The sequence below is a fragment of the Gallus gallus genome, chromosome 2 (genome assembly GCF_016699485.2).
Source record: "Gallus gallus isolate bGalGal1 chromosome 2, bGalGal1.mat.broiler.GRCg7b, whole genome shotgun sequence".
Classification (NCBI taxonomy): Eukaryota; Metazoa; Chordata; class Aves; order Galliformes; family Phasianidae; genus Gallus; species Gallus gallus.
In genome coordinates this window covers 78,856,248-78,878,798 of record NC_052533.1, presented here as the reverse complement: position 1 = coordinate 78,878,798, position 22,551 = coordinate 78,856,248, and the positions used below count along the sequence as shown (strand labels likewise).

Genomic DNA, 22,551 nt, shown 5'->3' with positions numbered 1-22,551 from the left:
CTCAGAAAAACATGCCTAGCTCGGCACTGAGTCTTGGCAGAAGACACCCCAGGATCCTCAAGATGCAGATGCCTCATTCTGCTGGGAATACCATGTTTTGGTGTGTTTGTTTGTTTATTCAGCCTCTCCAAGTGTGAAAATGCCCCCATGGAAGGGAATTTCCGGCTAAGTGCAAGAACACCTGGAGAAAATAAATAAATAAATGATCTCTTTTGGTCCAGTTTTGTTCTCATTTTCTTCCCCAGCCTCCAGAGACTGGGATGAGTCAGGCGCTGTAAGGAGGAAGATGCCAGAGGTCACGCTGGACTCGGCACAGGGCACGCTGCCCGGTGAGGCGGCTCTGAGGCTGCTGCTTAAAGCCGCGCTGAAACCTCACGCATCATGCTCGCGAATGTGCATCCCCAGGTTTAATACGTGACCAGGTCTTCCCCGGCCTGAGGGTTTTGCCTTGTCAAACCGCCCCACCCCCGAGGGTGCTAGGCCTGGCGCTTCCCCCCTTGCCGACCCGTTCCGCGGCGTCCTGAGACGGCAGAGCGTTACCGGGTAACGGCAACATGGCGTCCCCCGCCACAGCGGGCGCAGGGGAGCAAGGAGGGGACGTGGAGGATGGCGGCAGCGGGCTGGGGAGAAGACGTCCACCTCCCGTCTCCTCTCTGTCCGCCTTCAGCTACATCCCACCCCGGCGCGAAGGCCCCGCGGAGCTCAGCTACTTTCATCGGGTGGCCCAGGTGCGGGGCGGCTGGATAGGGCAAGAGGCGGGCTCCTGGGCCGAGAGCAAAGCGCTTTGGGGGTGGGAAGGAAGTTCGGCGGCCGGGAAGCGTTTCCAGGGTGTGAATTACAGGCTGAGGGGGGGAAATGATAGTGAGGGAAAGCGTCACTGGATGGTGACAGAAGGGAGATAAATGATTGCCCAGTGGCTGCACGGTGATAAAGGACACAAGCCCAATTCTTCTGTCTGGAGGAGGCTCAGGAGAGACCTCATCCTCTCTGCAACTCCCTGAAAGGAGTTTGTTGGCCTCTTCTCCCAGGTAACAGCGATAGAACAAGAGGGAATGGCCTCAAGTTGTTCCAGAGGAGGTTCAGGTTGGATATTAGGAGTAATTTCTTCTCGGAAAGAGCAGTAAGCCAGTAGCACCGACTGCCCGAGGGAGGTGGTGGGGTTACGGTCTCTGGGGGTGTTCAGGAGCCACGTGGATGTGGCACTGAAGGACATGGTTAGTGGGCATGGTGGGGATGAGCTGATGGTGGTTCTGGATGATCTTAGAGATATTTTCCAACCCTAATGATTTTATGATTTTGTGACACTTTTTTTTGCCGGCTCTGTTTTTGTGGCACTGTTGAAAGACAGGATTTGCTATTTGAGATTCAATCCTGTGGATTTCAGCATCACTTTGGGAACATGCTCAGGGCCAAATGTTAAGAAGCACAGGTGGTGGTGCGCGTAGCAGAATGTGGTAGGCAGAGCACAACAGGAGTAGGGCTGGGGAAGGTCAGAGGGCTTGGCTGGTGTACTTGGGGTTGATGGAGCTGGCAGGGAGAATGGCTAACCAAGCTGCATGGAATTAGCAACCATATGTTGGCAATTTTGTTTACAACACAAAATTTGCTTTCACACTCCCATTGGCATGGTTTGTAAAGAAAAAAAATACTTAAAAAAATGAAAAAAACCTGTATGTCAGACGCTGAAGCAGAGAGAAATAGAGAAAGATGCTTTAGAATGTGTCCCAAAGCCAGAAATTTCCACCTTTTAATCCTTTGGCTGGCAGCTACTCCCTGTACTACTTTGCATAAGTTATTATACCCAGTTTATGTCCTGTTTCCCCTTCTGTGACATGGAGAAAGCTTTTATTTATTTTTTGTGTGGTTGGAATATTAATGTATATTTGCAAAGTGCTTAGCCTCAGAAGCAGTACACAGAGAATGCCCCATTACTTTGGTCTAGTAAGTCTGCATTTAATAACAGAGAAATAACAGCAAAGAGTTATCAGGATTTTGAGCACAGAAATCTTCTGTCTCTGTACAGAAGAACTTAAACAGATCACCTGGGACAAGCACTAATTCTTAACAGGTTGAACCTGCAAGTTTCAGAAAAAATGATCTGCTCTGACACAGGTAACAAGCAATAGACAAATAATGCCACATGAAGAAAAACAAAGGAGCAAGTAACATTCCCAGTAGTGAGCACAAATTAGATGCCTACTAAAATTCTAAACAAAACTGATATTGTGGAGAGGAGAGGACAATCAAGGAAGCATGGAAATAATGGAGGTAGCAAATCAGATGCAAGATGCTCTTGAACATGCCTGACATTTTGTGAGGCTTGATGATTTCTGAGGAATGAAAGGGTGTAAAGGTTGAAAATCAAAACAACCTCTCCTCTTGGCAGAACCAAGTAGTAGAGCTACACATCCAAAAAAAGCCTGTGATTACGGTGAGGCATTGCTAGCATTCTTACCGGAGATCTCCTTCTGAGGGAACCATTACAGCCTTCTTGACCTGCCCTGACTTGAATGTTTTTGGAGGACAGTAATGGTGAGATTCAAAGGACATGAATTCTCCAAAGGCTAAATTAAGCACACAGTAAAATTAGAGGTAAAAAAGAAAAAAAAGAAAAAAATGCACAATTTTTTGAGTTTGTAGGAAGTCATGCATAAAACCAGTAATCCATTGACTTGTTTACCAAAATACAGACTTTTTAATGAAGAGCATAAACAACTGATAGCATATTATAGCAGGGGATTTTGTCCTTCTTTCCTTGAGAATGTTTTTTTTTTTTAATTTGAAATTCCTCTGCCAATAACTTTTTTTTTAATTGGATTTCACTAATGCTTTTTTTAATAGATCAGATCTTTCATGTTATTCAGCTGTAACTCTGTCAACAGATATCATAAATACAACAATGTTCTGAGTTGTGGTTTGCTTTATTTTCATGTATGACAGATCACAGGATTACCACTGTGGCAGGTTTCTGAACTCTTCTCAGTTCTGCTTTAATTAGAAATTAAATGGTTGTTCCACTGTGGGGCACCTTCACATTTTTCATTCCAAATGAATTTTCTATCCAAAAGTTTCAACAGATTGCAGGGAAAAATTGAGGTAATTTGCCACGAGGGAAATTTCAAAGACGAATAGATTAAAAATAAAAAATCATATATCATTCAGTATTTTTATTGCACATTATTTCAGAAGAATGACCCAAGCTTGCTAATGGTATCTCAGATGTATTACAGTTGTCATACTCTAATGTTATGTGTCCACTGCTTTATTATTGAATCCTCTGTAGGTATTCTGTATCCTATGAATTTAAACAGGACTATTATTTAGCTATGTTTTCTCCTTCTCTAAAGACAGGAGGGGTTTCCACTTACGATTCCATTTTTAAAAGACCAGAGGGTTACAACGAAAAACTTCACCGATGTGACAGAGAGCATGCAAGGAGTCGTGGTCTTAACGTGAATGATGAGGTAATCCTTTGATAATTTCAAAATTATTTAAGTTAAAGGTACTTTATACATTTTGACATGGCTGGAGATAAGTGAAGACACCTGAGCTAGCTCTTGTTCTATGTGTCCTGTAGATTTCCAGATCACAAACCTTATCTAATCTATCCTTATCTAAACCTTAACCTTACCTAAACCTTATCTATCCTATCTTCCTCTGTTATAGAGTTTCAGGATTACTTCTGATCAGTCTCTCCTGAGTTTGCAGTTCTGGTTGTCCTGCAGCTACTTTTACGATGCTGAAAACTCTTCTACCTGAGAGGGCTCCACCTCAACCTCAGTCCTGTGATACCCTCATTCCCTGCACCTTACTGTGTGAATCCATGTTTACTGAGACATCCCAAGTCTCTAAAACTGGTGTGCTTGTTGATCAAATTTACACCAGGTTGCCCTGCAGGAAGGGAATTCATAGGAAGTTCATGCAAAGGAGAGGTCAATTAGACAACCACAGACATGCCTGGAAAAGGCTAGCTGAAGCAAAAGCGTTCAAGGACAAAAGAATTTGGGTTTAGTGTGTAGCCTGATAAGTAAGGAAGTATGCTACCGTATTTTTGAACAGCTGCGTTGAAAGTAGGAATACTATAATATATATAATTAGATATAAAATATACTTTCTCCTTGCAGCATATGAATGGTACGTACATATGCACACACACAGAGGCAGAGGATGTGGGAAAAAAAGATGAAGCACAACCTCTGTGTATTGATGGCCTTGAAACTGCAGTGGATTATTAAGATGGAAAGATGACGATAGGCTAAGAATTGTCTCCTCTGTTGGATTTAGAGATAGAAGAAGGAAGAGAGAGAAAAATTTGAAATTACTATAATTGCTGTGGAGTAAAACTGTTGAGATTTTTGGGACAAAGGTCACTGCTTCTAATTCCTCTTAACTAGCAGCTATACATGCCAGACAATTCACTGCACAGTCATAATCCCCTTCAGTTCTATCAGACAGTGCAGGGAGTATTAGGTACACTCAAAGGAATCATGAAAGTGCTCCTTAACATTATCTGCTCCTGCCTAGTAACTCACCTGCAAATCTGCATGAGGCCAAAAGCCATGTAAATGACCAATCTAATGAAAAATGAGCCAATCCCTCCACCTCCTAGCCAGTATCAAACCCAATATCCAAGTGAGGTATTTGTGTAGAAACACTTTTATTAATGCAGCATTAAGGTTTCTTTCTTACTCAGATTTTGCTTCCCTTCAGTACCAGGAGAAGTCACTTTCTTTAAAAGTTTACTTGCTAAAGCAAGTGCTTGTAGGCCAGAATATATAGTATTCCTGCTGGGCAGTGCACACAAGTGATTGCCTGGGAACTGTTCTAAACAGGTGTCCCTTAATCCAGTCCTTTAATTAGTATGGAGGCGCATCAAAGCCACAGCTGTTAAATGATGCAATATGATCCTCATGCATGGGATAACACCCAGCACTGGACTTACCCATAACTAAATGCAGGTCACGTACTCAGTTCCTGCTCCTTAGTTACCTCAATGGCTCTCACAGACCTTGTATAATACCAACTGTTTTATGAAACATTATAAATAAAAAAGCCAAAATTGACATCTTTCTAATACAACACTGAAAGGAGACAGGTAGAACTTTTTACAGTACACTTCTTTCTTTGAAGTGGAAAAAACCCAAATCACTACGAGCAAGTCTTTCCTTTCCTGCAATGCGTGGGCACACCCTGGGAATCCAACAGTACAATCATAGATAGCTCAGTTTAGCTGCACATAATGCAGTGACTAGAGTGAGAGTGTTTGCACATGGTTGCTATTGCTGATTTCAAGTGTTAACAGTGATAGAATTACATGCTGTGAAGGCATATAATGGGATACTTTCCAGCCAACTGTGGAAAATTTGATATCTGCTGAATGCAGAACCTTAAAAATCATGGAATACTGCTGCATAGTCAGTGCTGTGCTACCAAGAATGCTGAAAATTGAATCTTACTTATTTAAAGGAAAAATGAACTACCTACAGTCACATACTGCTACTTGTCATTGGCAAGTGAAATATTTTTTGGCTAGCGAAGACTATTTTGATGTTACAGAGACTATCTCATCTCTGTATCTGGTATGATCATGGAGCAAATCCTCTTGGAAATTATACTAAGGTACTTGGAAAACACGAAGCTGATTGATGACAGCCATCATGGCTTTACTAAGGGCAAATCATGCCTGCCAAGTTTGGTGGCCTTCTGCAACAGGGTTGCAACACTGGTGGATAAGGGTAAAGCAACTGATGTCATCTATGCGGACTTGTACAAAGCATTTGATACCAGCTTGCACAACATCCTTGATTCTAAAATTGGAGAGATTGATTCTAAAATTGGAGAGATCTAGTTTTGACAGACAGACCACTTGGTGGATAAGGAATTGGCTGGATGGCTGCCAAGAGTTGTGAACATCATGATGTCAGGTAACAAGTAACCAGTAACAAGTGATGTTCCTTAGAGTCAGTATTGGGATTGACACTATTTAACATCTTTATTGGTTACATGGGGAATACAACTGAGTGCATTGTCAGCAGATTTTCTGATGACGCTGGAGGGAAGAAATGCTATCCAGAGGGACCTGGACAGGCTTGAGAAGTAAGCCTATGCAAACCTTGTGAAGTTCAACAAGGCCAAGTGCAAGGTCCTGCACCTGGGTTGGGGCAATCCCAAGCAGAGATACGGAGTAGGCCAATGACCATGACCAATACGCAGGCCTGGCACAACTTTCAGTGCGGCTGCCCCCTGCCCTGCGTCATCATGGTGGTGACCCTGCCCTGTTGAGTGGCCTGGCCTGGCCCTGGATGTGCAACCATCTCTCAGCATCAATTGGACATTAGTGAGCTGTTATTTCTATCTAGGCTGAAAGCCAGGGCACAGGGTGCAGCACAGTACGAACTCAAGTTACGGCAAATAAGTTTATGGATTTTGATACACTGGCTAAACAGAGTCCTGTGAACAGCTGGGTCCTTTGCTGGGTAAACCACTGGCTAGATGGCCTGGCCCAGAGAGTGGTGGTGAATGAAGTTAAATCCAGCTGGCGACTGGCCATGAATGGTGTTCCCCTGGGGTTGGTAGTGGGGCCTGTCCTGTTCAGTACCTTTACTGATGACCTGGATGAGTGCATTGAGTGCCCCTCAGTAAGTTTGCAGATTATACCAAGTTGGCAGGAAATGTTTATTTGTCTGGGGGTAGGAAGGCCCTACAGAGGGATCTGGATAGGCTGGATAGCTGGGCTGAGGCCAATGGGATGAGGTTCAACAAGACAAAGTGCCAGGTCCTGCACTTTGGCCACAATAACCCCAGACAATGCTACAGGTTTGGGGCAGAGTGGTTGGAAGACTCTGTAGAGGAAACAGACCTGGGTGTATTGGTTGATACTCAGCTGAACATGAGCCAGCAGTGTGCCCAGGTGGCCAAGAAGGCCGACGACATCCTGGCTTGTATCAGAACTAGCGTTGCCAGCAGGAGCAGGGAAGTGATTGTCCATCTGTTCTCCACACTGAGAACAGGCCACGTTTTGGATACTGTGTTCGGTTTTGGGCTCCCCACTACAAGAAAGACATTGAAGCCCTGAAGCATGTTCAGAGAAGGTCAGTGAAGCTGGTGAGGGGTCTCTCTACAGCTACCTGAAGGGAGATTGTGGTGAGGTGGTGGTAGGCCTCTTCTCTCTTGTAACTAGAGATAAGGCTAGAGGGAATGGCCTCAAGTTGTGCCAAGGGAGATTCAGATTGGACATTAGGAAATACTTCTCTGAAAGAGTGGTCAGGCACTGGAATGGACTGCCCAGGGAGGTGGTAGAGTCACCACCAACCTTGGAGGTATTCAAGAAATGTTTAGATGTTGTACTGAGGGATATGGTTTAGTGGGAAATATTCGTGATAAGCAGGCAGTTGGACTGGATGATCTTGGAGGCCTTTTTTAACCTTGGTGATTCTGTGATTCTATAAATATGCAGCCTTGCTCTCCGTCTTTATAAAGGAATATGATGAGAGATTTCAAGATTGCTGAAAAAAGATCTTCAATTTTTTTTATTTATTTGTGACTTCATTTTCAGTCAACACAAATATATTACTTGTGAATTTGCAGATGGAATGTATAGAGCTGCAATCCAAAATTTGATCATGTCTCTTGACCAGACTTTTTAAGCCCTCTATTGCCAAAGAGAAGTATCCCACACCGCACAACCATACCTTATTCATGTCACCGCTTTTGGCAGCACATGCATTTTAAAACAACTGTTTTCAAGGATGAAACACAAGAAGAGTAAAATTTCATCAACAGTCTCTGAAGAATGCTTCAAGAGTTCACAGAGAATGGCAACCACTGCCATTAGTTTCAGAAAAACAGTTACATCTCTCACTAGTTTTTTGGTTTTGTTACTCTTTTTTTTTTTTAAACTGAAGAACATTAAGATAAGTTTTGTCACTTACATGCATCAACTTTATTATATATTTTCTAAGGGCTGCTCTGAAAGTAATGCCTCTTTTTTCATTATGTTGGCCCACGATGTCAGAAGTGGATATTGGTGATATGGCAGTAGAGATTGAACCTTCCCATCAATATCCTGTTACAGTTTGTTGCCATGTGACAGGTGGCAGCAGAGGGGCAGTCTGACAAATGGCATCTGACATGGTAGTATGGATGAAGCAGAGGTGTGTCGTCGAATTCCTCCATGTGGAAATAGTGGCATCCACTGACATTCATCGATCTTGCTCAATGTTTATGGAGACCAAAGAGTAGATGTGAGCACAGTGTTTCGGCAGTGGTGACAGTGGGTCACCTCTGCTGGTGCAGATTATGATGAGTACAGCATGCAGGCGTTTGTTCATTTCTAGTGAAAAGACATAGCTAATGTTGGTGTCTGTGCTGAAGAAGTGTTTTGTAGCTGAGAGCTTGCTCTATTAAATGAAGTTATTGTGCTCTTTGTATTGGTTGTAGTTTCCGTGGAAATAATTGGGGGGCATTACTTTTAGATCAGCCCAAGGCAGTTCCTCTTCAGTCAGTGCAGCCCAGGCAAGCCAAAAGGTTGGACTCTCATGGAGTAGGTGATGAGTGGATTGAGAGCAGCCCTGGAGAAGTACTTAGGGGTTTCTTTTCCTGCCATTCTTCTCGATTGTTGATTTTTGTCCTGGTGGGGTTCAAAGTTGGTGAACTTGAATGGCATTTAATGGGGCGGGTGCGAGATAAGTAGGTGAGCTGGCAGGAGAGTTGAAGGAAGAATGGTTGCTTGTTCTTTTTCTATTTCATTTGAAGGAAAAACAAAACAAAACAAAAAACAAAAACTTCCAGCATCTTTCCAACAATCTCATGTTTAGATTTGTCCATCTTTCAGGATATGTTCCACCTGACTGCCCTGCTATGAGGCTATTTGGACCTCTGCTTCATCTTGCATTCTCACAGGAAATGTGGTGGTTCATGTGCTTCAGAGGTTCTATCATAAATTTTAATATGACTCAGACTTGTGTTGTAGCAAAGAGCTCATTTATTTGCACCTCAACTGTGGTGTGGGGTCTGCATTTTTGGCTCTCCTTGTAGATGTTATTTATGTTGTAGTACCAGGCAAATACGTTGGGGACCAAGGCTTATTGTGTTAGCCAGTGTGCAAACATACAAGCAGTCTGATAAATCTGAGACCTTTGGCTAGGGAAAGCAAAACAAACAAATCCTGCCTGCCTTTCCTTTTGACTCCAGAGATCCCTGTTGCTGCAGCACAGGAAGGAACTGCAGATTGCAGATAGTAATTGTATGGTCACTTAAAATTCAGTTTATTAAGGACAGGCTTAGAATAATCTTGTCTTGGATGGATTATCTTTTACCAATGGCACTTCTTATCGTTGCAGAGCAGTTATTTCTGTAATCTTAGAGCTACAAACCATTTTAGTAAAACCTTTCATTGAGCAGAAATCCAGTAGCATACGCTTTATGTCCCCCGGGGAAAGGTTGCATGGGCCAGGAGTGGTTGTGCAGTTTTTATTCATGCTTTGTGTGTGTGTGTGTGTGTGTGTGTAGTGGCTTCACTGAACTGTGCAAACATGCGCTCCTGGAATAGGGTACACAAATCTTTAGTTTTCCTATCTGTGCATGTCAGTGCACGAGAGAAGAAAAGAAAAAATGAAATCTGTGCTACTTTCCAGTAATGTGGTGTTTGCTTTGCTGGTAATCGCACAGGGTGTGAGGGCGTGTATGTTTTCTGTGTGTCGGGGTGTGTGTAGGGGTGTGGGTGCGTGGATGGGTGTGTGTGTGTGTGTGTATATGTAGGTTAGGTGGTGGTGGGGCACAATTCCATGTCTTCTCATCATCCAGCGATACTATTAATATACATAAAAAAAACTAGGTTAGGAATGGAACAGTGAGAGTGCAGATCACTGCTACATAAATATACCTTTGTATAGCAGATGCTGTTCGGTTCCATCTGTTCTTTTGCCCCCAGGCACAGTACATTTAGCAGTAGTTAACTGCCAAGTATTCACTCTGTGATATTCTCATAAGGAGAATGTTACATTTTCACAGGAAATGGCAAGACCTGTCGCTGTTTTGTCATCTTCAGAGTATGGGAGACGCACAGACAAGCACACAGAGCAGCAGATCCGAAGTCATGCAAGGATTAATTGTGTGCAGGCAGAATTCTACAGGAAAAATGGCATCACCTGCCTATTGGAAAAACCTTCTCCAAGACTGGATCCGTGCTAAAATCTCTTACAGCTGACATTGCCAGCAGTATTTGTGTGCACAGAAACATGTCAAAATGCAAAATAGTGCTTCTGCCTTTTCCTTTGCATTTTCATTAATGAAAATGATTTATATGAAATAACTGCACTTTTCCTCATGTTGATTCAAATGTATGTTTTCTCCTTTGAGTCTCCTAGAAGTCTCATGTAGAACATCCACAAAAGCTGAACATTTCAGGAAGCAACACTGGAAATTAAATCTGTTGGGTCAACAGCCATCTGTGCTATTTCAGGCAGTAACTCTACATAACTGTTCACTGACTTAACATGAAATTTGCTCCTTGTGGTATCAGTGGTTGCTGATTTCTTCATACTTATAGTTCTTAATCCCTACAAAATCAGAAAGCATCTTTTTTTTCTTTTTTCTGCAGAACAGTAATTCAATCAGTAATTCAACCCAGATTTTCCCAACTGGATGAGCAAGTAAATAAAGATCTGATTTCTAGAAGTACTGAGGAATTTCATTGGAGTTCAAATGGAAGTCAAGTTAAAGGGAACTTCTCAGTGCTTAGCATGTAAAAAGACACTAAAATTTGGCCTTAGATAATTTTAGGCATCCATTTTGCTGACATCAGTTAAAAAAATGTTGTCACAGGGATTGATCCATCACAAGAAAAATCACTTTTGGTTCCTTACCCAATTCTCTACTACTAAGAGAGCAGTAACTGATTGTTTGGTAGAAAGAATTAAAAAAAACAAAAACAACCCAACAATATATGTCACTTAAAAAGTATCTCTGGAGGTAAATGTCTAAAGCCACTGAAACACCTGCTTCCTTCTATTCTCATTGAATGTAGGAGTGGAGTTTTAAGATATTTTCAGGAAAAGAAACATCTTCTGCAGGGTGTCCATCCTTGTGGTTCTGCAGTGCCATTGATCCTGTTGTTGGTTAAAGTTGAAGCAATACTGATACTGTTCAATATCGAACATTTAGCCAGACCGATCACACCTGTTTAAGAAGGATTGGAAGTCCACAGCATTGACTGACACTGCACTTCTGTCATATACTTAAATAGGAAATGAGTCTGCTAGGAAAGAAAAACACAAATAACTACTTCCTCTAGGGCCTGGATATGCAGTGAACGAGGCAATCGATAGAGCATTTGGTATGATGTGAGGAGCTGAGTCCATTCTTAGAGGTGTTTGGCACTTGCAGTATTTACGGCTTGTAATGTCCCCTCTTTCCATGAGTAATGGCTATGGACAAGAGGGCAGAAACTGCTACATTCCTTTTCAACAATGAATACTTCATTAAAGAAATCTAGCAGCATTAAATGAAAAGGAATCACACACGGTATGAATGAAGTGAGAAAGGAATGTTTTCTAACAACACCAGAATGCTTTATCAAGGGTATCACAAGTGAAGAATCACAAGTGAGACAAAATATGACCATATTCTATACACATTATTTTTAGTTTGGTACAGGCAGTACCAATTACTTCATTTAAATAGTCTCACTATATTTACAAACCATCTGTGTTCAAATAACTAAGATGTATGTTTGAGAACACTACCACCTTCTGGCCAATGTGAGAAATGTGCATCTCCAGATGACTTCCATCATACGGAAAGGAGTGTGAGTTATCAAGATACCAGCATTAGTTTACTTATTTCTTTGCTTACGTTGCCTACTTCTATCATCTCACCCTCACTTTTGAATGTTTTTCACGTTTTTACTCCTATGACTCTCTTCTCATTCAGTTGCGTAACTGATTTCTTTTAATGCTCAGTGTCAAAAGAATACCTTTGTAAAAAGTTTCTCTAAAGCAGTGCTATTTTGTGATCAGCACTCTACAGCTCCTAAGCCTGTGCAATAGGCTAGTGATGCTCGTGCTCCTACTGCAAATGTTAGTTTTATAAAACACTTGGACACATCACACAAAAAGCTGGGAATAAATTACATAATTTCTTTTTATACTGTCTAGAAAAAAACCTGATTGGTTGGTACGTAACACGGCACATTTTGTACATTCAGCAGCAGCTAGTAACCTTAAATACCTTTATCTGTCCATCAACAGTTGTGAGTTACAACCAATGAAAATAGAAGGAAAATGCAGTAGTGACTGTCCGGCACTTTTATCTATTAATATTATGTAATATTTACATAAAAGTTTAAAAAATATGTTGCTTTTTATTACTCTTTACATATTAATTGTTCCAAATATTGGAAAATCACACATTCAGAAGCTGAAATCATCTTACATGGAGTTATTAGAGTTGTTCTCCCATGCACAATATGTACACTTCTTTATGGTACAGGAGGTCAAGCTGTGATGCAGTGGTATTCTCCATTGTCAGCAGCCATGTCCATATGTGTGAGGAAATATTTTTCTGTGTAGATATTCTGCCATTTTTCTGCAAGATTTTATACTTTCTACCTCAAAAAAGGGAACCTGGAAATGAAACCAAAATGACTGCTGGAAATATGTTTTAATAAACAACAATAAGTTTAATGTTCATTAGACAGACATGCAATTACACATCAGAGTTTTGACATTTACTCCTGAATTTATTATTGACCTTTGAGTCTTGAGGGAAATCACCTGAATAGAGGTTACTGCAAAGTAAAGAATGATGTTTATTACAGTTTAAACTAAGTTAACTACAGAGTAGTTAGGCTTATGTGCTGAGTGTTCATAAAGGGAAAAAAGCGTATCAAAACCTAAAAGTCCAGAATATGTTTATAGGTAAATATATCCCTATTTATTTCAACAGGAAAAATGAAGGATACATTCTGCTTTGGAAAAATGTTATTTATAAGTTATAACATATATGTTATATATATGTTATATATAAATAACATTATATTTATAAATGCTATTTAGAAAAAAGCAGTTCCTTTTTTCTTTTTTTATATCTTGTTTCTAAACTCCAAATTCAGATTTTAAACTGAAAACTCCTGACCCAGAATCCTCTGGATCTTTAGTGCATCCAGAAGAGAGCCAGGAAGATGTCAGAGGGCTGGAGCACTTCTCCTACAAGAACAAGGCTGAGAGAATTAGGGCTATTCAGTCAAGAGAAAAGAAGTTCTCCAAGGAGACCTTACAGCAACCTTCTCATTACTAAAAGGGGCCTACAAGAAAGCTTGAGACAGACTCTTTTCAGTGATAGGACAAGGAGTAACAGTTTTAAGCTAAAATAGGGTAGGTTTAGCTTAGATCTATGGAAGAAGCTCTTCACACGGAGGGTGGTGAGGCGCTGGAAGAGGTTGCCCAGAGTTGTGTTGGAAGTGTTTGAGGTCAGGCTGGATGGGGCTTTGGGCAACCTGTTCTAGCAGGTGTTCCTGCCCATGGCAGGTTCCCTTCCAATCCAAACACTGCTGTGATTCCATGATCCTACAGAACCTTTTCAGTTAAGTCAAAATTTGAACTGTCATCACTGTAGAGAAGTACTGTTTCAAGCAGTCACTACTTGTATAGGCAGAAAGCACTTAGTTATCCAAGAAAAAAAATGAATTTATGTAATGAAAAAGACAAAAGCTAGACAAAGAGAACATAATGTGGAAAGGGCAATATTATACCTACCTTAGGAAGTGATTGCAACTACAGTTTTAAACCTTATAAAAGAATCATTTTTCACTTGTTTTGTTAGCCAGAGTAAACACCGCCAAGGGACTTTACCTGCACAACTTTATAACCAAGTAACTGAAGATGCCTCTGTTTAATAGCTTCTTCTCCCAGCAGATTGTGGCTATTAACACAAAACCTATTTTGACCATCAACACAGAGAGCAATTCTAAAATCAAGAACAGAAAAAAAAAAGTTAGTCCACTTAGTCACTAGAACTGCTGCAATTCCTAACAAGAATCAGACAGTACCTCCTCTTATTCCCAAATACCTCCCAGAATTAAATGTAGGCTGGGAGTTACCCACTTCAGGACAATATAAATTTCTCAAAGGGAAGGAGGGGGAAAAGACTGAAGTTTAGTGAAACTTACTTATCTGGAAAGTGAATTTATATGCTCTAAACAAAAACTGCCACACAAGTTAATGATAAGAATTTGGTAGTTTTAACACTACTATTGGTAGGCTGTTTTGAATGCTTCTAGCAGGAAAAACAAGCAAAATACTTGTCACACCTTGGAAATATCTAGCAGCTGAATTTATTCAACACATTAGTGATTCAAATTAAACCTGTATACGTGGTTGGCAAGCATCATGGACTGCAACCATGTTTTTTCTACTTGGTTGCAATTGCAACCACAGCACAGGCAGGATGCCTACCTTTGTATCTAAGGGATCTCAAAAGAATCCACGTTTAGCTTGTTTTTTTAAATATGTATGCATTTTTCAATGCAAATGGCATCTGTGGCAAATATTCTTATTTCAGAGGATCTATTAAAGAAGTGTATTTGTGAACTAAAACTGGTATAAACTGCGCTAAATCCTTGCAGACACTCCCAATTAATTTGGTTTTAATTTGCAAAATAATTTAACATAATCAAAATAGATTAACGTAAGTCAGACCAATCCTAATTGTCACTGGGTAGAGAGACTTATTATCTAACACCTTATAGTCAGGAGGCAAGACAATGAGGAAAAAGTACAGATCTCTCATTTTACCTGCTTTGTCTTTTTTTGCCATTGGTTGCAATGTGAAACTTCAACGTTGTTGAGGTCAATGCAAAATTCCAATTAACTTTATTTTTGCCAGGGTTTTACCCTGGATACTCTTTAGCATTTTACCCATGGCATCTTTTATTCTCTTACCGTGTGTGTACTTCTTCACATTGAGTAGCGGGCAACATAAAGCCTTCTTCATCTAACTTAATCTCAATATCTAGGACGGATGAAATGATGAGAGATATTAAAACCCATTTCCTGTAACAAACATCTTACTGTGATTTTCATGCTCTGAGCTGCCAACCTTCCACCTCTCCCTTTCATTACTCACCACCAAAGCAGAGAGATTAGGCAACTGCCACAATGGCACCATGTCATTTTGCTTTAAATGAAAACAATTGTTTACAAGGAAAAGGGAAGCTGACAGTAAAAATAAAGAACAACTGAGTTAGCAGCTATTTTCAGTGCAATCTAGGTGTGTAAACATTGCAGTTATTTTCTCTCCTTGTTAAAAATCACTTTGAAAATTAGAGCATCTCAGAATTGTAGGGATTGGCAGAGAAATCTGGAGGTCATCTAGTCAAACCACCTGCTAGCAGGGGTTTCCTAGAGTGGATTGCACAGGAAAGTGTCCCATTCACTTACATATTTATCTATAAAAGGGGCAGGTAAAACTCAAGAAAAATAACTTGTTTGTGTCCAGATTCATAACCAATTGTAGAAGTCAGTCCAAGGCCTGTAGCTTCATTATGGTACAACTACGGTATTTGCTGCACGTACCGTAAGTGCAAAGTTGAAGTTCCCATTTCAAACCTTCCACAGAGCTTTCTTTGTATTCCAGTTTACATTTCCCATATTTGCACAGTTAAGGATGCAAACAAAGGGAATAAAATCTTTTTTATTTCTAGAAAATAAATGGGATTTTTGATAGCTTAAGTACACATTTAATTAATCTAAAGAACTAATGCTACTTACCAACTGTATAGAAATATGGTGTTGATACCTCTGATGAAAAATACATTCTTTTTTTCAGTAAATACAGTAGTCCACTCTTCACCTTTCTGAAGAGGTGAACATCCAGAAAACAGTGAGTTGTGAGAAAGGCATTTACTTGATACTTTGGAAGGAGTTTGGGACCCTATACAATGACAGAAAACCCAAGCAGAGAAAAGAAAAAGGAATATAACCTTTTTGCAATTACAAAATAATTCTGCAATAATGTAACAAAATATATTCGGTACATCTCAAAGCTATGTCTAATGAGAGCCTCAGTCTGAGGTATGACCTGCTGGAAAATAAAACCAACCAACCAACCACCCCCACCCCCAAACATCAAAACATCCTCAGCAAGCTTCTGTGCTATCATGCTGAATTTATTGCTCATGAGAAATGCACAACTGTTTTCATTCCTCTTCATCAGGCCAACATCAAAATGGCTGATCTTTTATGTGTTCCAGGGCTTTAAAAACCAAATATTAAAAAAAAAGGAATAGTTGTTGGAAAAGCACTCAGAAATACACAAAATGCACTTGAACTTATAGCTTATAATCAGTTCTGTCAAATAGACACATGGATCAGTCATTCATACAGGTAGAAACACTTCATATTTACACCAAGAAATACAGGCTGTTTTATTCAATTCCAATGTTTTTACAGCAAAGACAGCCCTCAGCTTCTATTAATATGCTCATACCTAATGACCTCATCACCTGGTTTTAGTGTCAGTTCCAGTTTTGTATCTACCATACCTCATAAAATGGGCACTCCAGGGTAACGGTTAGAAAAAGCTGTGTTAGCTGGGAGGCAACAACTCTGTCCAAACCAGGTGGCTGAGCTGAAACAACAATATTCAAGTTTACAGGTTTACTTTCAGCAGGATATCTTCACACATGCTGTCATGCAGAAGTAAGGAAAAATGATTCAATTAAACATGCAGAGAAGCTATATTCATCCTTATATGAATGAACAGAAAGATCCGCTATAAAATGATGTATTTAGAAAAATAAGAAACTGATTTACAGAAATATCAACATAAGAAATATAGAATCAGCAAGATTTTGGGACTGTCAGAATCTCTCATGAAAAAAAAAAAGAAAAGGAGGATCTGAGAAATGCAAGATGTTCTACAGGAAGGCATAAACTTCAGTTGAAGTCTTGGACAATTATGTGCCTCCTTCTTCTCCTGGAACCCTCTGAGGATGAAACTATAGTGCTCACTATAGGAAAGGAGCTCAGAGCATGGAACAAAGAGGGGCACAGAACAGAACCACCAGAGAAGTGTAGTTGGCAGATATGATGACAGTGGGAAGAAGCATCACGTAACCACATCAGATTATAGGTTAAAGTAATTTATAAAGCAAGGCAAAGCACCAATCTTTATGAATCAATAAAACATGTGAGCCCTAGAACACAATTCACATTTTTATCTAGATATTTTAAAATAAAAGCCAGCAGTTAGAGATAGGCTGGTATATTATAACACTAGTATGTTTTACAGGCTTATTTTTATTTAATTAAGTCACAAATTATGCACTGTAAATTATCTTTTATAAGCATTATCCACGTATCGTTTTCAGTTTTCAGAAGATGACTGTAATACAGTATGGAAGAAAAATAAAACCAAATTGAAAGCAAAAATACAATAATCTGTATCCTGAAAGGGCAGAACAGGAAAATAGACAGCTGAAGTCCTGGTTCTATTTTAACCTCCCCTGAAAAACTGAACACAATGCAGCCTGGCAGAAGCATCTAAAAAAACGTGTGTAAGATGAAGGACAATTACAGAGAAAATCAGAGGTGTGGTATTTTTTGGAAAGGCAGGATTAACTGAAGTAGAATTTTTGTGGAATTATAAATCTCTGTTTAAGACTGCAGCTCAATTTTCAAATTCTACCAAATGATGCAACTTGAAAGGCAACCGCAAGCGTGACAAGGAAGCCTCCTGATCACTTTTCTCCACTCTTATCAGGTCCTTGTTGATTTGACAGGATTAGACGTAGCATAAAGTAGTGAGAAATGGTGAGTGCTGGTGGAGAAACACTGCTCCTTACCTTGAAGCTCTTGCAGAAAATAGGGACTAAATATTTTTGGCAGAAAATTTACTGGATAACGCTGAATAAGAACACATGAGTGCAGCAGATTCAATAAGGCGTGAGGCCGAAACTGACCCAAACGAGTATGTAGTATTGCTTCAAGCTTCCTAAACAAAGAAGAAGCATTTGGAGGAAGGTAGTTCAAAGTCCCGAATGGGACAATATATTCAGCGATCTGGTCAGTAGTAAAGCTGTCAGCATTAGAAATGAAACCTTCGGCCACTGCATCCAAGATAGGCTTCGAAAGGATCTTCTTTTGGCAGCAGTACCGCATGACTTTGCTGACAGTTTCAGGAGGCATAGCAGGGATGGACTTGGGAACATGCTTTTCCAGTGCCTCTGTAAAAATTTGTTCACGGTGTCCAAAGAACAGGAAGGCTTCCAGTACACTTGCCAACTCATCACTGGTAAAGTAAGGAACATGCTTCACAGAATGCTTACATAGTGCTAAGATTAAGGGAACTACCTGAGTCTGATGGAGAGCCACCAGTGAATTCAGTATTGCACTCGTGAACTTTGGACATAGCTGGTAAGCTATGGTTAAAGTGGCACTGTTCATTCGGTTTAGCAGGTCCCGGTATTGTTCCCTTTCCCCGACCACCACCTGCAGTATCTTATAAACCATCGCCATTTCCCTAGGACTCCAGTTCTCAATGTCTTTTTCTTGCATGTGGCTCACAATCTGTTCCAGCATCGCACAACTTGGGACTTCCAACTCGAGCAAGCTCTCTCCAAGAGAGCACAGACTGTCAACAGTCAGCTTCCTGTTAGCAAGCCGCTCTTCACACTCTGAAAGCAAGCTTGCTATCAGCGTACTCTGGGGATCTATGCGTAGCCTTATTAAAGCTTGCAGTGCGTTCAGCAGCCCGGTGTTGGACAGCTTTGAGGATTCAAATTCAAACTGAAAGCATAACGCCCTGAAAACTTCATTCTCTAGCACATCTTCAGGGTTCTTCAGGCCATCGCCATCCACCTCAACTTCAGAAATCCTCTGCAGGGCTCCCGATGCCATAATATCAGACATAACTTCCAGGCAGCGAAGAAACTTAAAAATCTCTTGCGACGTATGGAGGCTTTTCAACGTCCTGAAGAACACTTGTTCATCCATCCAGCGCTCACGGGCTTGAGCGCTGCTCCCAGTATCGCCACAGAGATGCACGGTTTCATTCACAGAAAGGGACTGCATCCGCAGCTGCACGTGGTTCTTCCAACAAAACACATCCCGACATTTGTCCTTGGAACACAGCACCCTCACGGCTGTGGGACTATAGCTTTGGGGCTTTCGCCGTTCGCCCGCGGAGCTCAAACTTTTGCATAGGGTCAGCAAAACACGCCTGCTCGCTGGTGCGCCGGGTGAACAGAAGTGGAAGCTTTTCAGGGTGATCAAAGCCATGTCGGAGCGAGCGTGTTCTCAGAAGACACCTAGAAGAAAAAGGCGTGAGCGCACGAACCCGCCCTTGCCTCTCGCCATCGCTCCTCGTCCTCCCTCGGCGCCTCGGGGCGGCGGAGAAGCGGCGCGGGCCCGAGGACGCCTCACCTCCAGCGCCATGACGGGCAGCGCGGCACGTCGGGAGCTTCCGGCGCTCACCGGCTCGGCCCCGCCGGGAACCGCGGGCTCCGGCGTCTGCTCTCCCCGCTGCCGCCTGGGCCGGGGCCCCGAAGCAAGCTGGCTGGCGGGCCGGGCTGCGGTGTGCCAAGCTGCACGGAGCCGAGGCTTGCCGCGTTCCGGCTGCTCCGGCTTCCGGGGGTGAAATAAAAGCGGATGTGTCCTCACTCCGCGCTTGTCTTCTCAGCCCGGAGGGAGAGGAAGGGGACGGACCTGTTCTGCTGCCGGGTACAGAGAGAAAGTGATTCCCAGCGAGCCAACTGCTGTTAAAAAACAAAAAAGCAAACAAAAAACCGATGCACAGACTGGCCTGCCTCTGAGGTCGCGGTGTCACCGTCCAGTTTAAAGCCCACGGAAGAGCGTAAAGGTACTCGGGAAGTTTCTTCTGTTTTTACCCCGTCCGTGGCCGCTCAGGTTGATGTGCTGTGAAACCGGGTGCGTTAGCCAGCCAGCCCAGCCTTGTGGGACATAGGCTGGCAGAATCGGGGGGGAGAGGGGGTTGGGAGCGAGTTCTGGAGACCATCTAGTATCAGCCCCTTAGCAAAGCAGGTTCCCTACAGAGGGTTGAACAGGAAAGCACCCAGGTGGGTTTTGAATATCTCTAGAGAATGAGACTCCACAGCCTCTCTGTGCAGCCTCTTCCAGGGCTCTGACACCTTCAAAGAAGTTTTTTCTCATGTTCGTATGGAACTTTCTGTGTTGCAGTTTGTGCCCGTTGCCCCTTGTTCTATTGCTGTACACCACAGAAAAAAGCCTGGCCCCATCCATTTGACTCCTGCACTTTAAATATGTATAAAAAGTGATGAGATCCCTTCAAAGCTGTGTAACTGCCAGTGCTGGTGCCCCTGCTTCTATGAAAGCATGCCATGGGCATGCATACATGGCTTGCTTGGACCTACAGTGTGTTGGCGACGGAGCTGATGGACTCACTGTTGATATTGTGAATACTGTGAGTATTCTAACTCTTCTGAGTACTAAATCAAATTAGTTATAGTGCAGATTTTCATCCTTAGTTTCTTGTTAAACCCTAGTTTGAGTCATAGGATCATGGAATTGCTCAGGTTGGAAAAGACGTTAAAGATCAGTAAGTCCAACTGCAACCTAGCCATACTACCCTAACTCTAACAACCCTGCAATCAGCAAATCCTGGGTTGTTTTCCTAGCTTAAACATTTTATTGGTTTTTGGCATGTAACTGCCAACATAAAACCTGTTAAAACGCTGCTGCTATGTGAAGCTCTGCAGAGAGGGGCATCAGTGTCCTGGTGGATGTCCTTGTGGTCAAGAAGGCCAATGGGATCCTGGGGTGCATTAAAAAGAGTGTGCCCAGCAGGTCAAGGGAGGTGATCCTCCCCCTCTCCTCTGCCCTGCTGAGGCTGCATCTGGAGTACTGTGTCCCATTCTGGGCTCCTCAGCTCAATAAAGACAGGGATCTTCTAGAGAGAGTGCAGTGGAAGGCTGCAAGGATGAGGAGGGGCATGGAGCATCTCGCTTGTGAGGTAAGGCTGAGAGAGCTGGGACTGTTCAGCCTGGAGAAGAGAAGGCTGAGAGAGGGATCTCATCACTGTTTATAAATATCCAAAGTGCAGGAGACAAGTGGATGGGTCCAGATTCTTTTCAGTAGTGTGCAGATAGAACAAGGGGCAATGGGTAAAAACTGGAGCACAGGAAGTTCCATACAACACAAGGAAGAAATTCCTCGGTGTGAGAGTGACAGAGCACTGGGATGGGCTGTCTGGGAGTGGACTCTCTTTCTCTGGAGATATTCAAGACCTGTCTGGACACTTTCCTGTGCGACTACAGTACGGAACCTACTTTAGTAGGGGTTGGACACGATAATCTGTAGAGGCCCCTTCCAACTCCTAAAAATCTGTGATTCTGTAATAGCATCCAAGTTAGAGTACTTCTCTAGACAGCTCAATAGTCAAGAATTACTTTTTTCTTATCCTTTTTCTCCTTTTTTTTTTTTTTCAGTTGAACCCATATCACATAAATGGAATATTGTCTTTGAAGAGTGTATAGTGCAGGAAAGCAAGAACAATGTAGGCAACACTTTCACCTCAGCGCGAGTGTGTTTCTGTTCTACAACTGTGCTTGTCTGCAGGTAGGTGTGGCTCATTTTCCTTTAATAGGCATCGTTTGAACAATTTGTGCGTGAAGCACTTCTGGTTGATGTCAGAGATAGAATGCCTCAGAGGGACAAAATGTTTGGCATGAATCAAGATCAAAGCAATTTCTCAATCTATTAATGACATAATTAACTGTCAAGCAGTTAGTTGAACTGTTTAATCAGTTAATTAAGCTGTATTTTCAGGATCAATAGCAGCAATGAAACAGATAATATCATGGACTTGTGAAATATTGATAAATTCCTACAAAACAGCCATCTATGTCTAATTACAAGGAATCATGTCACTGTGGCCTTGTCCCTTCCGCAATTACACGTACATGCCGTTAAATATGCACACAGTTCCCTCTCTCAGAAGGATTGCATTTCTAGTACAATTCCTTCATTGGGCCCTGTGAGTTTTCTTGTTTGCACATCTTCTGTGGGAGATGTTGTTCTGATTTCTGTGTCTCTACACAACCTACTAGCCCCCAACACCAGTTAGAAAGGTCCCTACGGATTCACATCTACACACCAATCCATCTCTCCAAATCCAGTGTACAAGTTTTCCAATTGAAAAGAGGCATGTTGGTTGCTTAGCTTCCAGACTTAAGGCTTCTGTGATATTGTGCATCCCAAGTGGAAACCTGATGATCTTTTTTCCTTTCTTAGGTATGAGAAAGAATGTAGTAATGAAACACCATTCCATCTTTACTGTTTTTTTAATCCATTTATTTAGCCAGGCATTTCCACCTGCTGACGGGAGAACAATTAGCGTGAAAACATAGCATATAAGTAGGATTAGTCTGTATTTCTAGATAGATCTGAGGGTATTAAAAATGTATTTCATATGAATCTTCATTATTTCTGTATGGTCAAACTGTAGTATTTCTTCTGAAAAAGAAGAGCAAAAAGTCATTCTGTGGGTTACTTTGCTTGTATGAAGTCAGTTATT

General features: G+C 41.8%; 4 protein-coding genes across 5 annotated transcripts in view; 3 read left to right on the top strand and 1 right to left on the bottom strand.

Moving 5' to 3' along the window:
* ADCY2 (adenylate cyclase 2) overlaps positions 1–10,259 on the top strand; it is a 221,309-nt gene extending 211,050 nt beyond the window's left edge. Inside the window, exons 27-28 of the transcript XR_006937251.1 lie at positions 3,348–3,464; positions 10,049–10,259. The gene's annotated coding sequence lies outside the window, so the exon portion shown is untranslated. The remainder of the gene's footprint in view (positions 1–3,347; positions 3,465–10,048) is intronic.
* Positions 531–10,312, top strand: C5orf49 (chromosome 5 open reading frame 49). The gene is made up of 3 exons (XM_003640781.6): positions 531–728; positions 3,348–3,464; positions 10,012–10,312. The coding sequence occupies exons 1-3, from the start codon at positions 555–557 to the stop codon at positions 10,189–10,191; spliced, it is 471 nt and encodes a 156-aa protein (XP_003640829.1). The 5' UTR covers positions 531–554; the 3' UTR covers positions 10,192–10,312.
* Positions 10,313–12,345: 2,033 nt separating this feature from the next.
* Positions 12,346–19,648, bottom strand: FASTKD3 (FAST kinase domains 3). Its single transcript, XM_004935128.5, has 7 exons — positions 19,422–19,648; positions 17,843–19,306; positions 16,541–16,626; positions 15,768–15,930; positions 14,940–15,009; positions 13,851–13,965; positions 12,346–12,623 (listed from the first exon to the last, which is right to left on the bottom strand). Exons 2-7 carry the CDS (start codon positions 19,275–19,277, stop codon positions 12,525–12,527), a joined length of 1,968 nt encoding a protein of 655 aa, XP_004935185.4. The 5' UTR covers positions 19,278–19,306; positions 19,422–19,648; the 3' UTR covers positions 12,346–12,524.
* MTRR (5-methyltetrahydrofolate-homocysteine methyltransferase reductase) overlaps positions 19,464–22,551 on the top strand; it is a 27,057-nt gene continuing 23,969 nt past the window's right edge. The window contains exons 1-2 of one of the 2 annotated variants that reach the window (XM_426057.8): positions 19,464–19,857; positions 21,464–21,593. The gene's annotated coding sequence lies outside the window, so the exon portion shown is untranslated. Of the gene's footprint in view, positions 19,926–21,463; positions 21,594–22,551 lie in introns of both variants that reach the window. The other variant, XM_004935129.5, reaches the window with a different exon arrangement.